This window comes from Tenrec ecaudatus, chromosome 14 (genome assembly GCF_050624435.1).
Source record: "Tenrec ecaudatus isolate mTenEca1 chromosome 14, mTenEca1.hap1, whole genome shotgun sequence".
Lineage (NCBI taxonomy): Eukaryota > Metazoa > Chordata > Mammalia > Afrosoricida > Tenrecidae > Tenrec > Tenrec ecaudatus.
Window position 1 is genome coordinate 110,875,126 of NC_134543.1, and position 13,270 is coordinate 110,888,395.

Here is a 13,270-nt window from a genome sequence, read left to right on the forward strand (position 1 = left end):
GGCGCTGACGCAAGGCAGCCTCAGGTGCGCAGCCGAGACTTACTGTAAGAGGGGGTTCAAACATCTGAAGAGAGTGGCATTATTGTGCATTCCAATAAACAGCTGTTGATATCATTTGTTACTACTAAGAACACTGGAGGCGGGGAATCAACCCCCCAAACCCGCAGCTATTTAGTTTACAGTTAGGGTGGATCGACCCCGGTGGAACTACCCCACAGGGGTCCCAAGATTCCGTAAATCCTTTCTGAAGCAGATTGTGTCATCTTACTTCCACCGAGCAGCTGGTGAGTTTGAACCACCGATCTGATGAGCTGCGGAGCGCTAACTGGTGCACCCCGAGGGCTCCTTGGACCCTCTCTCGTGGCTGTTGCGTGCGCCCGTGTGCAGCAGCGTGAAGCACTGCTCAGGCTGCGCCGTCCTCGCAAGGATGAGCCAGCATCTCTGGAGATCTCTAGAGTTTCTCTTAGTTCATGGAGAATCTCTCTCGACGAGCACGTGCCACAAAGGCATGGGGGGAGGTCTCCGTCAAGTTCTTGTCCCATGATGAATGAATTATTCTCCACGAAGAAACTAATGGTTAAATATTTAAATCCCTCATCCAGTTTGCTTATTGAAATCAGTCTCTTCATTGACATGATTAGAATCACATTTTCAAATAATGGAGTAGCGAGTGCCCAGGTCAAAGTTTCATTCTCGGTGTCCAAGTTCACGGGGAATGCTATATGATTTTAAGGGAGCGCCTGATACTGTTGAGGAGCCCTGATGGCACAGTGTTTAACATAAGGTCAACGGTTCGAACCCACCAGCGGCTAGACAGAGAACGATGTGGCAGGCCTCTCTGACAAAGATTTGCGTACTGCTCTCAAGTCACTTCTGAGTCACTGTGACATCGGGTCTCTGAGACTGCCAGTCTTTACAGGAGTAGACAGCCTCATCTTCCTTCTGCTAAGCAGCTGATGGATTTGAACCTCCAGCCCTGTGGTTAGCAGCCCAAGGCTTAACTGACAAAACCAACAGGGATCCCCTAGGAATATTCACAGCCTTAGGAATCCCCCTGGTGCTACTATTCGGTCCTATGGGGTTGTGTGCGTCAAAACTGCTCGGAGGCCGTGGGCTTTGGAAGCGCTCTTCACGGAACCCTGGTGGCGCAGTGGTTAAGCACGTGGCTGCTACCTGAAAGGTCCGTGCTTTGGTGTGAACCCTCACCACCACTGTTTCTGTAATAATGGCAGTCTTGGGAACCCTAAGGGAGCAGTTCTGCTCTGTCCTAACGAGTCAGTAGGAGTTGAAACTGACTCTGGTACACACTCTTCCGCGAACACATCATCCATTTATTTCAGTCTTGAGCATCGTACGTAGCAAATACTAATTCTATTCTATTCTATTGATAGCTTGGTTTAAAATCTTGTGGGTTAAGTGTAGAATGCAAAGATTTAGTAGCTCTTGAACTGATGGTTAATTTTCATTTCTTTTGAGGGGGACAATGACTCTAAAAGCTTTAACCCTTGCTCATTATTTTGCCCACCAAACTAGTGGGCATGATTCGCAACACAGTAGCATCATATCGTACTCTCGATACCTGCTCCGTTTAGAGAAATGCATGATAAAATGTTTTGCAGCCATCTAGCCTTCAACAGATAAAATTATAGAAAAAGCTCATTTTCCTTTGCTGTAATAAATTTACAATTTTCAATACTTGGTGCCTAAAGAGTAATGGGATACTTTAAAACCTATTCGGTACTCTTGACTTTGTTCCCTCAAAACAGAAACACAAAGGGAAATAACAAATCACATAAAAGGAATCAATGGAAAGGATTTAATCCTATTTGGTCTATATGCACCACCTGGTGGTAATTTAGTGCATTGCAAGTACAGAAGGAGAGAGAGAGAGAGAGAGAGAGAGAGAGAGAGAGAGAGAGAGAGAGAGAGAGAGAGAGAGAGAGAGAGAGAGAGAGAGAGAGAGAGAGAGAGAGAGAGAGAGAGAGAGAGAGAGAGAGAGAGAGAGAGAGAGAGAGAGAGAGAGAGAGAGAGAGAGAGAAATACGTTGGGAAAGAAAGCTTCAAAATGCATATCTAAATATTGATTTACATCAATAATGCAATTATTCGGCACCAATTATGTTTAAACACATGCACAGGACTATAAGCTAAACAGGAGCGCAAACACCTTACATTAGCTGTAGTGGGTTAAATATTCGGCTGCTCACTGCAAGGTTGGCATTTTGAACCCACACGAGGTTTTCTGTCCCCGTAAAGATGCGTGGCCTCAGGAAAACAAAGGGGACAGCTCTGCTCTGTCCGGGAGGGTTGCTATGAGTCAGAACAGAATTGATAGCGGGGAGATATTTTGTCTGTTTGTGTTGCTTCATAGCTCTTACAATGCTACCCCTAAGTTAATATTTATTTGTTGTGTTGATGTTCTCACTGAGGTAAGAGTAAACCATTAGTCCCTAAAGAAAAAAACAATTTCTATTTAAGAATAATTATTTTTTAAATGACATATCATCTTCCTTACAGGAATAGTTAGATACATCACAAATCACAGCATTTTCATATTCAAAGGCAGCATAGGACCGCTTAGACTCATTTTTACACGTGTGGGGGCCGAGACTCGGGAATGGCAAACGACTTGCCCCGGGTCACATTGCTAATCAGTGACCCAACTCAAATAAGAACCCCAGTCTTCTCACTTTAGGTCCAGAAATAGGAAACATAAAAATTATACTTATGGTGCAATTTAGACTTTTCTCTATCAGAAGCTATAGGATGCTTTAAGACACTCAGACATGAGTGCATAATGCAAATGAGGACGTTTTTCTAACCTTAAGGAGTCGGAGCAGAAAAGCATGCCTGTGTACTAAAGCTATGAAAACTGTTCTTACTAATTAATCTTTCAAATATATGCGGAGGCTTCAAATACTTCGGGGGAAAACAGAATGAAAGGTTAATGGCCTCCCCCCCCCACGAGGTTTTGGAGGCCCCCCCCCCATCTGCTGAAATACTTTTCAAAGTATGCACAACTGTTCTGTGGTACAGGATTTTTTTTAAAAAAAGATCATTTTCCCGCTTGCAAGACTTCAGAATCAGAGATCCGTTTCTCCGTAAGTAGGTACCCTCTTGTGGATTTTAGCATAAACTATGTTCATAGCTCCCTCTGATGACCGTCGGCTACTATGTAAACGTCCTCTTACGCTTGCTGTTACACTCAACTAACAGCTCACTGGTTACGTTTTAATTGCTCCCAATGAGGTCAGCATAGGTATTTATTGAAAAGCCCTGAATAAGAGGCTCCACACACACACACAAGCAAGCACACACGCGCTCACACACACAGGGAAAAGCCTCTTGCCTGTTGATTTATGGAAACAATTATGATTCTTCTGGAGACTTTCTCAGCTGAGAAATAGTTTGCAGCTACAGTACAGAGGCTCAAGTTGCACAAGGCAGACGACAGACATGGGATTCTCGTGCATCCAGCTGTTATCAACAGAACAAGTAAGTTACGGTTATTTGTCTTTTAAAATCATGCTGAATGTGTTCCACTAGTTTATATGTTTCTCTGCTTTTTGCACTAAGAGGATAAGTAAAGTTACCAGATTTTTGAGACGTGTCTCCATAACAATCAGGCTGTAGAATTTACATAAAGATAAAGTTGAAGTTCTCCAGAGAAATCTTGACATTTAATTTGAGAAATAGGAGCAGTTGGGGGGGGGGGGAGGGGGATAATTGGTTAACCACAAATGTAAAAGCATATAATAAAGAAAAGTAGGGCACGCATTTGCACATTGTTCATAGTAAGTTTAAAAGTGGGTTTAAATAAGCTCTAACTGTATGATGTTTCATGCAAAATAACAAGAGAAGCGAGTGATAAAATCGTATGTATTCTGATCGATCTCTATTAGTGCATACCTTTCGAAGCTCTGTGCACAGGGCTAAAGATGTGAGAGCTGTTTTGAATGTACCTCCGAAGTGAATGCTGCCCTGTAAGTTATAGTACAATTTGCCTACTGAAGTTTGTGATACACTTTTTCGTCTTCCTGTCTCTTCCCTTCCCATTCTTAATCTCTCATTGCAAACAGAAGTCAAGTAGCAAACAGCATCGCAGCAAGTGAGCTGAGTGCAACCTGTTTTTATAAGGATATACCAACAGAGCATTTTCCAAAGGAGGAATCCTGTGTTTGTATCAGGAACCTGAAGCAGGATAAGGCTGAGAGTTGGGAAAAAGCAAGTACTCGGTCTGAAATCAATCGGCAGTTCACAGATAGGACGGGGTCAATGACCTAGGAGCAACAATCAACTCAAGATTTGTTTCTCATTATGTTATTCATGCACCCCCGGAGCACTACACTATAATGCACAAATGGATACTGACATGGATCCTGCCAACTTTGCTGTACAGATCATGCTTCCACATTATCTGTCTCGTGGGCGCTCCATCTTTAGCTTGCAATGACATGACCGCAGAGCAAATGGCTACAAATGTGAACTGCTCCAGCCCCGAGCGACATACAAGAAGTTATGATTACATGGAAGGAGGGGACATAAGAGTAAGAAGACTCTTCTGTCGAACACAGTGGTATCTGAGGATTGATAAGCGAGGCAAAGTAAAAGGGACCCAAGAGATGAAGAACAATTACAGTAAGTACAGCCTTTTTCCTAAATCCCTGCTTATGGAGCTGCGCCGTCTGGGAAAGGTGGAATGATTAGATGAGACATGCTCTCCCTCCTCCTTGTTTGAGTGGGGAAGGACAAGTTAAAAACCACCTTCTGACGCTTTAACATTGTGAGCATCGCTCTGTGTCCCTAAAGCCATTTCCAGCAACAGGGCAGATCTGTGAATGTTTATGATCTCAGTGGATAAGCTGAGGCAATTTGGAAGCATAAGCTCAAAATGTTCATCAGCTAAACAAAATGTAAATACTCTTATTCACCCCCAAATGTGATCGATTATCTTGCAGCAGAACTTATTTGGAGTCCTAATACAGGATTCAGTAAATGCTCACTGGGGGAGGGGAGGGGATACTTATAACTAGTCTGAGGCATAGGGAATTGGTATTTTTTTATTGATCTTATTTCTTTTTAAAGAATATTTCCATGAAATATTTCTATGCTAAAAGGGAAAACATGCCTTTGGTGATTTGTGCAATTGTATATGGATATAATGCAGAAGGGAATCTGTGGTACCCTTATCAGTTTATGTTATAATGAGCTCATATTACCTTTTAAAATTATCTACATAGGCTAAAAGTAGATTTCTCTAAGCATTTCCTTTATCTAAATCTTCTATGCCGCAAACATTCTGTGTTGTCTTAGGAGATATAAAAATGTGAGGAAATAACAGTGAGTTGGAAAACAGGTTAATTCTATGATTTTTAATGTAATAGTTTCATGTTTTCCCTGAAATCAGTTTTTTATGTTGAAATATCAAGACTGGATTATTTAGCAATTAATATTAATAACCAATTACAATAGTATTAAATTTAATTTTATAGCACTGCACTATATACGCTAAAGGTTTAAAATTTCTAAGGGACAATAAACTTGTTTGCATTGTTAGTACATGAACATTATTAGTATATCACATTCATGTATTATGTGTGTTCAATTTGACAGAAAACAATATATGAGATCAATGGTACCACATGATTAACACAGTTGTATGCCAAATATTAAAACTTTCACTGTCTGTTTAATGAATGACTTTCAGACTTCTAAAATAATGGGGAATTATATTTCTGATAACGGAAATGAAAGGCTTTTTAAAGCTGTTTTGATATAGAATGTTAAAGTCATTTCAATGTACCTCAGTCAAGTAAGGTTTTATGACGACTATTATTAATAAAGATATCATGTTAGTCCTAGAAGATTGTTTTGATTATATTGAAGTTTAGCTGAAGAAACAATGACTTGCAGGGAAATTTCTGTGGATATCCACTCCTTCGTGAGCAACAGAGCTTGGCTTAAAATCAATTTCCTTAAGTGTTACTAAGATTTATTGTGCATAATTGAAACTTTGTACAGAGGACAGAGTCCTGGCGGAGGGCCAACCCCTGTCTGTGAATGACTCTGGAAACATTTAATCATGTTTTCAATCCTTGATTTTTTCACCTGTAAAACATGAGATGATTTCCCAGACACATCTATTCCAGTTCTTGTAGTCTGTCCAACTCTACCCCACAGACTATGGAACTCAAAGGTCAGGACACTTCAGAACCCATTATGTAACCAGCACAAACTTGAAGGCGGCGAAAGTGAATAGTACCTCAGTGACCAAATGAACCGTCCAAACTAATTATCAGTTGTATCAGTATGATGGCGATCGAACCTAAACCTTGTAGAATTCTTCTACACACTGATGACTTTTCAATGCTGTTTATCAAATAATGAAGAAGTGAAAAATCAGGTGTGAAATCCAATGAAACGGAACAGAATGGATAGTTATTTTCTATTAAAAAATACACACCTGAACTACATTCACATATGGAAGTTTAATTTTGTTCAGGTTATACTGTCTTATAACTATGAAACTCAGGTATGTGTACACATACACAAACGGCTAATGTTGTTTTATAGTCTGGAATATAATTGAGTGCTGGCTGACCCAAGCTGAAACCCCAATCCAGTGCCGTCAAGTTCCGACTCACAGCAGCGCTACAGGGCCCCATAGAACTGCCCCATAGCATTCCCATGGCTCCCATCTTCTTGAAAGCCCCCTGGCCCAGCTTTCTCCCCTGGGAGGGTCTGGTGCGTTCCAACTGCCAACTATTCTGTTAGCAGTTGAACCCTTAACCACTGGGACACCGGGGCTCCTGAATTTAGTGTTAATCTTGAGTAATCATAAGGCCAGCATCTCTTCCCTAGCACTAACTCAAAATAAAAAGAAAAGAAGCAAGAGAGTCAGCCTATATTGTTATGGATTAGAATCTCGGAAAAAGAATATACTCTAAAATATACGGTATGTCCTATGCAAATAACCTTCACCTCTATACGGTTTTTCATAGGCTGTATTGGGCACACTGTCTTGATTTGGTAAGGGATTCTGTCCTGATTCTGGACAGGGAAACCCACATTATGATCCAATATGGAAACCCTAAAATTGTTGCCAAGACATGGTAGTATCCTGTTGCAGAAGACGCCAACAGGGCTTCTCCATTGTCCATAGAAGTCCCTTTTGTCAATAAGAAATCCTGAGGTATAAGAGGAAATCCTCCCGGGAAGACTGAATGAAGAATAACCTATTAGAATAGAATTCTGATAGTCACTCTCTAATATTTAAGGGCATCTTTATTAATATTTAGGAACTAATACCCCATACCGACAAGTGCAAATGGTCATGTTAGAAACTGAAACCCATGTTTCCATCCTGTGAATAGCAAGCCTATGCAAGCTATTCATTAGGAAAGTCTGTCATGAACAAAGTGCTCAGCAGAGTTTGTTTTTCTTTTTAAGCAAGATGAGAAATCTGAAAATACAAAATTAGAAGCGTTGTCTTTTTACATTCCCCAATAATAATCGAACGAATAAGTGACCAAATAGACAAAAATGCTTCCTTCTAGTTTTCATGAAGCTGAGAGAAGAGGGTAATGGGGGTTCTCTAGTAGACAGAGCAGCAGAGTTTAGCAAAGTGACAAGGATCAGAGTCAGTCTGAGTTGTATTTTCAGTGTTTGGGTACTACACACTTATCAACAGACTGTGAAACTCGCTTGTTTGGAGGTCTTCAAGATGGGATAGATGTCGAGGCGTTGGAAGATAAATTTTGCACAAGCTAGATGCCAATGACACGGAATAGAAGAATCATTCTCTTGGTTACCATAAAGTCACCCAAAGCCTGTGCGTGCTTTTGATTTGAATGGAAAGAGAAGTGACTTGAGGGTATTGCTGGGCCTCCGAGGACCGCAGAACGTGCTCTATGAGAAGTTTGTAAGATAGGAGTAGTGGGGGGGGGGGGGGCCATATCTGAGTGTGACCTCTTGGCTCCAGAAGGTGGAGCGAGTGAATGGAGGGTCTGGAGGAAGGGGCGGGTGATGTGAGAGCTCAGTCTTATTCTCTAAGGCACTTACAAATGACTTAAGGGACTTTGGATTGAGAGGTTATCATTTCGGTCCTGCCTTAATTGTAGTGCTCTCTTGTGAAAAAGCTCCACTAGCATTCAGCAAACAGAACAGATGTATTACAAAAAGAACAAAACGGGGAAACCCCAAAGAACTGACAAGCAAGATGGCGCGGTGTGAACAGGGGAATTGATGAGCGGTCAGAAGATGGGTCGGCTGCAGGTGGAGGTCACTGACAGGGAGGGGTTTTCCTTGGAGAACTTGTCCTGGGGGTTGCAGTTTCTCTGATGCAGGACAGAGGGATTTTCCTCTTAGCTTACTCTCTCTGGTGGCTGCAAGTCTAGGCTTAGCTCAATGTCGAAGCAATAAAACCGGACAGTGAACTGGTGATAAGGGCAATAAAGGAGTAAGGCCCCCATTCGAAATGAAAGAAATGTTCAAATTCTGCCGAAGGAAAGAATTGCTGTCATTGTACAGGGACTGACAATGAATGGTGAAATCCCACTGCTTCTGTTGTCAGAGCGCTTGCCTGGGGAAGGCCAGGGGGTGAATTTAGATCCCTGTTGGACCAGGATTCTCCTCGGCAGATGGAGGCCATCACTCCACACCTGACAGAAGTAACACTGCTGTTTAAGCTGGGGACTGAGGTGCCGAGTGAGAGACGGCAGCAGTGCGCCGGGCAACCGACAACTGCCCCAGGGGACAGATGTGGGACAGCGAACCTAATCCTCCGGGATGATTCTCATGCTTTCAGCATCCAATTACTAAACACGTTTGCTCCTCCCGACAATGGTCAATGTCACCTGTTCCTTCTTAATGGTCCTGAACGTCTGCTCTGCGTTCATTATAACTGAGCATTTTGAGTTCCACAGCAAGAAAGGGGTAGCCATTCTGAAAACGGGCCAATGATTTGGCAATCGTGTCTTTTGGATTGTTAGGCTGTGACGGGATATGGCCCAACAATTGGCAAAAAGAAAATAAACAATGTTGTTGGATTTGACTTTGGCCGCAGAAGTCAGAGGCTTAATTGTCAACAATTCTTTGGGTAGAATTCCACTCAACAATAATCTCTGCTAGTAGCTAGTGAAGATACGTATCATCTCTGAATACAAAGATGCCTGCTTGCTTCTGTTCCAAATGGCTCTTTGCAAGTTAGCGGAAAGAATGAGGAGTCATATTATAAAAGCAAAACAAAAACAGCAACAACCTCCCTCCCCCAGTAAAACAAAAAGAACCCTTACCTTAAAAAATAATAGATCACTCTAAGGAGTTGAACCTAAATCCTAGATAAAGTGACAAGATAGAATCCTATATAAGTAGTACTTATATCATCCGATATAAGAAAAAAATGCTTAGGAAGCATATTAGGAGATACTAGTTATTCTTTGAAAATGCTAACATTATGGATTATTTTTCATTTTATAGCCTTATCCTGCCTTTTTTAGTCAACAGTGTCTGGCACCTATTAAGTACTTAACATAATTACCTTTGTTGCTGTACATGCATTTCTTATTCTTGTAAATCCTCTCTGAGCTAATCAGTACTTTGATTTCTTTATCCATCCAGAATACTTAACACTTAAGTATACATAATTCTATTGACTTTCCTCCTGTTAACATTGGCCTCTTGCTCAGTGGCTTACTGTTCTGCTGAACCTGGACACTCTCTTCCAAACTAGCCTTCAAACAGTGACTCTTTCTAATTCCCTACAGCAAGACACAGTTTTTCAGGGGCACGTGTACTGTGTGTTAGAGATAGGTACAGATTACATAGTACTTTGCTGTCCAAAGTTAGTGGAAAGTGTAAAGAAACCTGGTTTAAGTTCATTTGTGTCCAATCAGTTGTGAAGAGCTGGAAGAAGAGCAGAAATGAAGCATACTCTCAAGTAAATGACTTGTTTTGTTTTCCTTCTTTATTTAAAAATGAGGCCAGGGGAAGGACACAGAGATCTCCACTTGGATGTGGGGCAATACTTTTTACCCTCTAGTTTGAGAGCCGGCAGAGACCAAAGTTAACTGAAGAGAATGCACATGACTTGCTTTTACATATATCGAAAGGACTGACTTTTCTAGAACCTTCTATTTCTCAACGTTGATGAGATAGTACAATCCTCTAGGGTATTAAAAAAAATGATGATGCCAGATCCCACCCACAAGGATTCTCATTAAATTGATCTGGATCATCCCCTGGGTGCTAGGAATTTAAGATACCTAGATAATTCTGGCATACTCTGAAGGCAAGGAAGCAAGGGTCTTAGGGGACCACACTAAACTTTCTGGGGATACTGCAACTCTAGAAAATCAGAGTCCACGAAGGCAGGGCTGAGCCAGTTAACCGTACTTGTTAAAGCTCTGCTGAGATGCTGACATGCAGCTGAGGTCAAAAACCACTGCTTAAGGTAAGAGAGCGTTCTAATTCAGCCTGAGCCTTCTCAGGTCTCCTGGGGGTGTTTGGAAAGCCTCAGAGTGCTCCAGAGTTAATTGGCACACTTGATGATTTTGAAATAGATGTGATCAAGAAAGATCTAAGTGATGCATGGAGGAGCTTTTCTGGGCCTATTTGATCTCTCTGACAAACCCCAGGGGCTCCAGCATTTGGTGAATTGGCCAAGAAATGCTTGTGACAATAGCTCTGGAACTACTGTGTATGAGTGTTGCTTTTGTGACTAAGTTCCCTGCAGGATTGAATAAGTCAAATGGGTCTCAAAATTGCAGTCAGGCCTGGATTTCTCCTGACCAGTAGTGAGATAGCAGGGGCCCTGGACTGTCATCATTCAGATGCGTTTACTCCGGAATTGCCCGGGCTACAAACACCATGACTAAGTCACCTTCGGTTACACCTTCCATGCCCACCCCATGACGTTTATAAAACCCTGGAGGCAGAAAGCCCAAGTCTAAAATTATTAATCCAGATTCATAAAATGGATATGATGCTAGGGATTTGCTCTCCTTGAAAACTTGTGATAACACACAAGATTAAGGCAAATTTCTTTATCATTATTTTTTATGGATCCTGACTTTTCCCGCTGTAGCAAATACACAGTACCTTTCCCCTCAATATAACTGTGAAAATACAATACTTTCCTATTCTCATGTCACATGTCACGCACAGAAGGAATGGCAAGAGTTATGCATACTTAAGTAACGTCAAGAGAAAAAAAAATCTTGTTAACTAAAATTGGTTTCCAGATTCAGTCCTCTCTTATCTAAATGATACCCAGTCTGTCTGCAGGCAAACAGATTGGCCCGTGAAAATAACCGTCTTCCCCATGGTTTGAAAAGCCAGGTTAAAGAGCCACTGCATTTTTAACTGTTTCCAGACCAAGACTTGTATCTCCATTTGAGATTATATCTGAATCTGATTTACAGAGATGCCACACCAAACTCATTCATAAACCGACGGCTGTTAGAGTTATTTACCCAGATATCGTAATGGCTTTGTGCAACAATAGGTAGAAACCGCTTTGGTTGGAGTGGGAAAGAGAGAGAGAAAGTCATCTACATCCACGCTGTCTCAGTTTTCTAGACACCAGACTCTAACAGAAACACCACAATTGGGTGGTATTTAACAAGCAGAAATTCATTTTCTCACAGCGTAGGAGGCCAGAATCCAGATTCTGAATGGCAGGTCCTGATCCCTTCAGTTTGAGTTTCCTGATTTCTTGGAAATCTCAAGCCTCGCCGTCTATCTTACCCTAGCCTGGCCCTCTTGTTCCATCTTCGATCGATTGTGAAAGAGATTAACTGGCTTCATCCCACACGAAGCTGGTCTCATTAAAAGCAAAAGGAGCCCTGGTGGGGTGATGGCTATGAATTGGGCTGCGATGTGATCCGCAGTTCGGAACCCTGGCAGCTATCAACAGTTACAGTTTCGGGGACCCACAGGGGTCACTATGAGTCAGCACTGACTCGGTGGCAGTGAGCTAACATAACATAGCGAAGGCAACCCATTCCCAAATGAGAGTGTAGCCACACAGGTGAATAGTCACACCACACGTGTTTGAGGGGAAGGGGCAGGGTGGGGGAAGACCATTCAAGCCATAGCACATGCCCAAATAAAATCTTGCCTTTCAGGCATCTGGTCCCAGAGGGGCGCGTTTTAATGCCCATGGGGGAGACCTGACTGTGAAGATTGCCCAGGCCCAGGCACCTCCCCGGCAGGGGAACAGGCCCAGGTACTTGATGGAGCTGTCAGCTAAGGCCCTTCTAAGAGGAGACAGGAAGAAAACATCTTTGTGAGCAGGAGAGGGGACACAGAAGAGTTGAGAAGACTTTATATATGGATGTTGTTGCCCTGTTCATTTACGGAGGATTTAGACAGATCGGGTTCTTATAAAGTCGAGCTCAACGAAATTTCTCGGTGCCCTAGCCCAGTGGTTCTCAACCTGAGGGTCGCGACCCCTTTCCGGGATTGAAAGACCCTTTCATAGGGGTCGCCCGATTCATAACAGTAGCAAAATTACTGTTACAAAGTAGCAACGAAAATAATGTTGTGGTTGGGGGCGTCACCACAGCAGGAGGAATTGTATGAAAGGGTGGCGGGCATTAGGAAGGTTAAGAACCACTGATCTAGAGGAATAATGGCAATGGAATTCCATGGACTGGCAAGATCGTAGAGGGAAGATGTGCAAGATCAAAACACAACACAAAACACCGTTATAAGGCTAATGGCTGAATTTAACTGAAAATCGGAGTAACAGGGCTCAGAGGAGTTTATGTGGGGATAGGTTGATTATTGCAGATTTTCTTCAAACAGGAAGCTTCATCTATCTGTTCATTCTGTGCTTAAAATCCTATTGATGAGGGTTTTCCTGAAACCTAATTTATTTTTATGTATGTGTTAGACGAGAGAAATGGGCATATTTCACATCTCTGAAGGCAATGCTTGTTATATTCTGTTAAGAGCTTTTGCAATTTAGTGCACTTTATCTGCCTATTTGAGCTTTACATGTAATTGCACATAATGCTGAGAAAATGTTTCTGAGACCAAATTCAGAATCGACTCATCGTGTGGACTTTTTCTTGAGGCAGTATTTTCCAAAATGCCTTTTTAACAATACTAGTGTCCCTTGAGATGACAATGGTTTCCTGTAGCACAGTTTCTGTGGCTAACGGATTTGAGAAATATTAGATTAAATTGAGTTGGACACATTCTTAGAGTAAGACTCCCAAGGCTGTTGCACGAACGTGAACTTCAAGAGTTCTGGGAGAAGACAACAT

The 13,270-nt window shown here is 42.1% G+C and overlaps 1 protein-coding gene across 1 annotated transcript in view; it reads left to right on the forward strand.

The window, feature by feature from the left end:
• Positions 1–3,141: 3,141 nt before the first annotated feature.
• The window catches only part of FGF7 (fibroblast growth factor 7), a 57,940-nt gene continuing 47,811 nt past the window's right edge, over positions 3,142–13,270 (forward strand). Inside the window, exons 1-2 of the mRNA XM_075531367.1 lie at positions 3,142–3,494; positions 4,079–4,637. Coding sequence (XP_075387482.1) covers positions 4,352–4,637 — 286 coding nt within the window. The 5' untranslated portion in view covers positions 3,142–3,494; positions 4,079–4,351. The remainder of the gene's footprint in view (positions 3,495–4,078; positions 4,638–13,270) is intronic.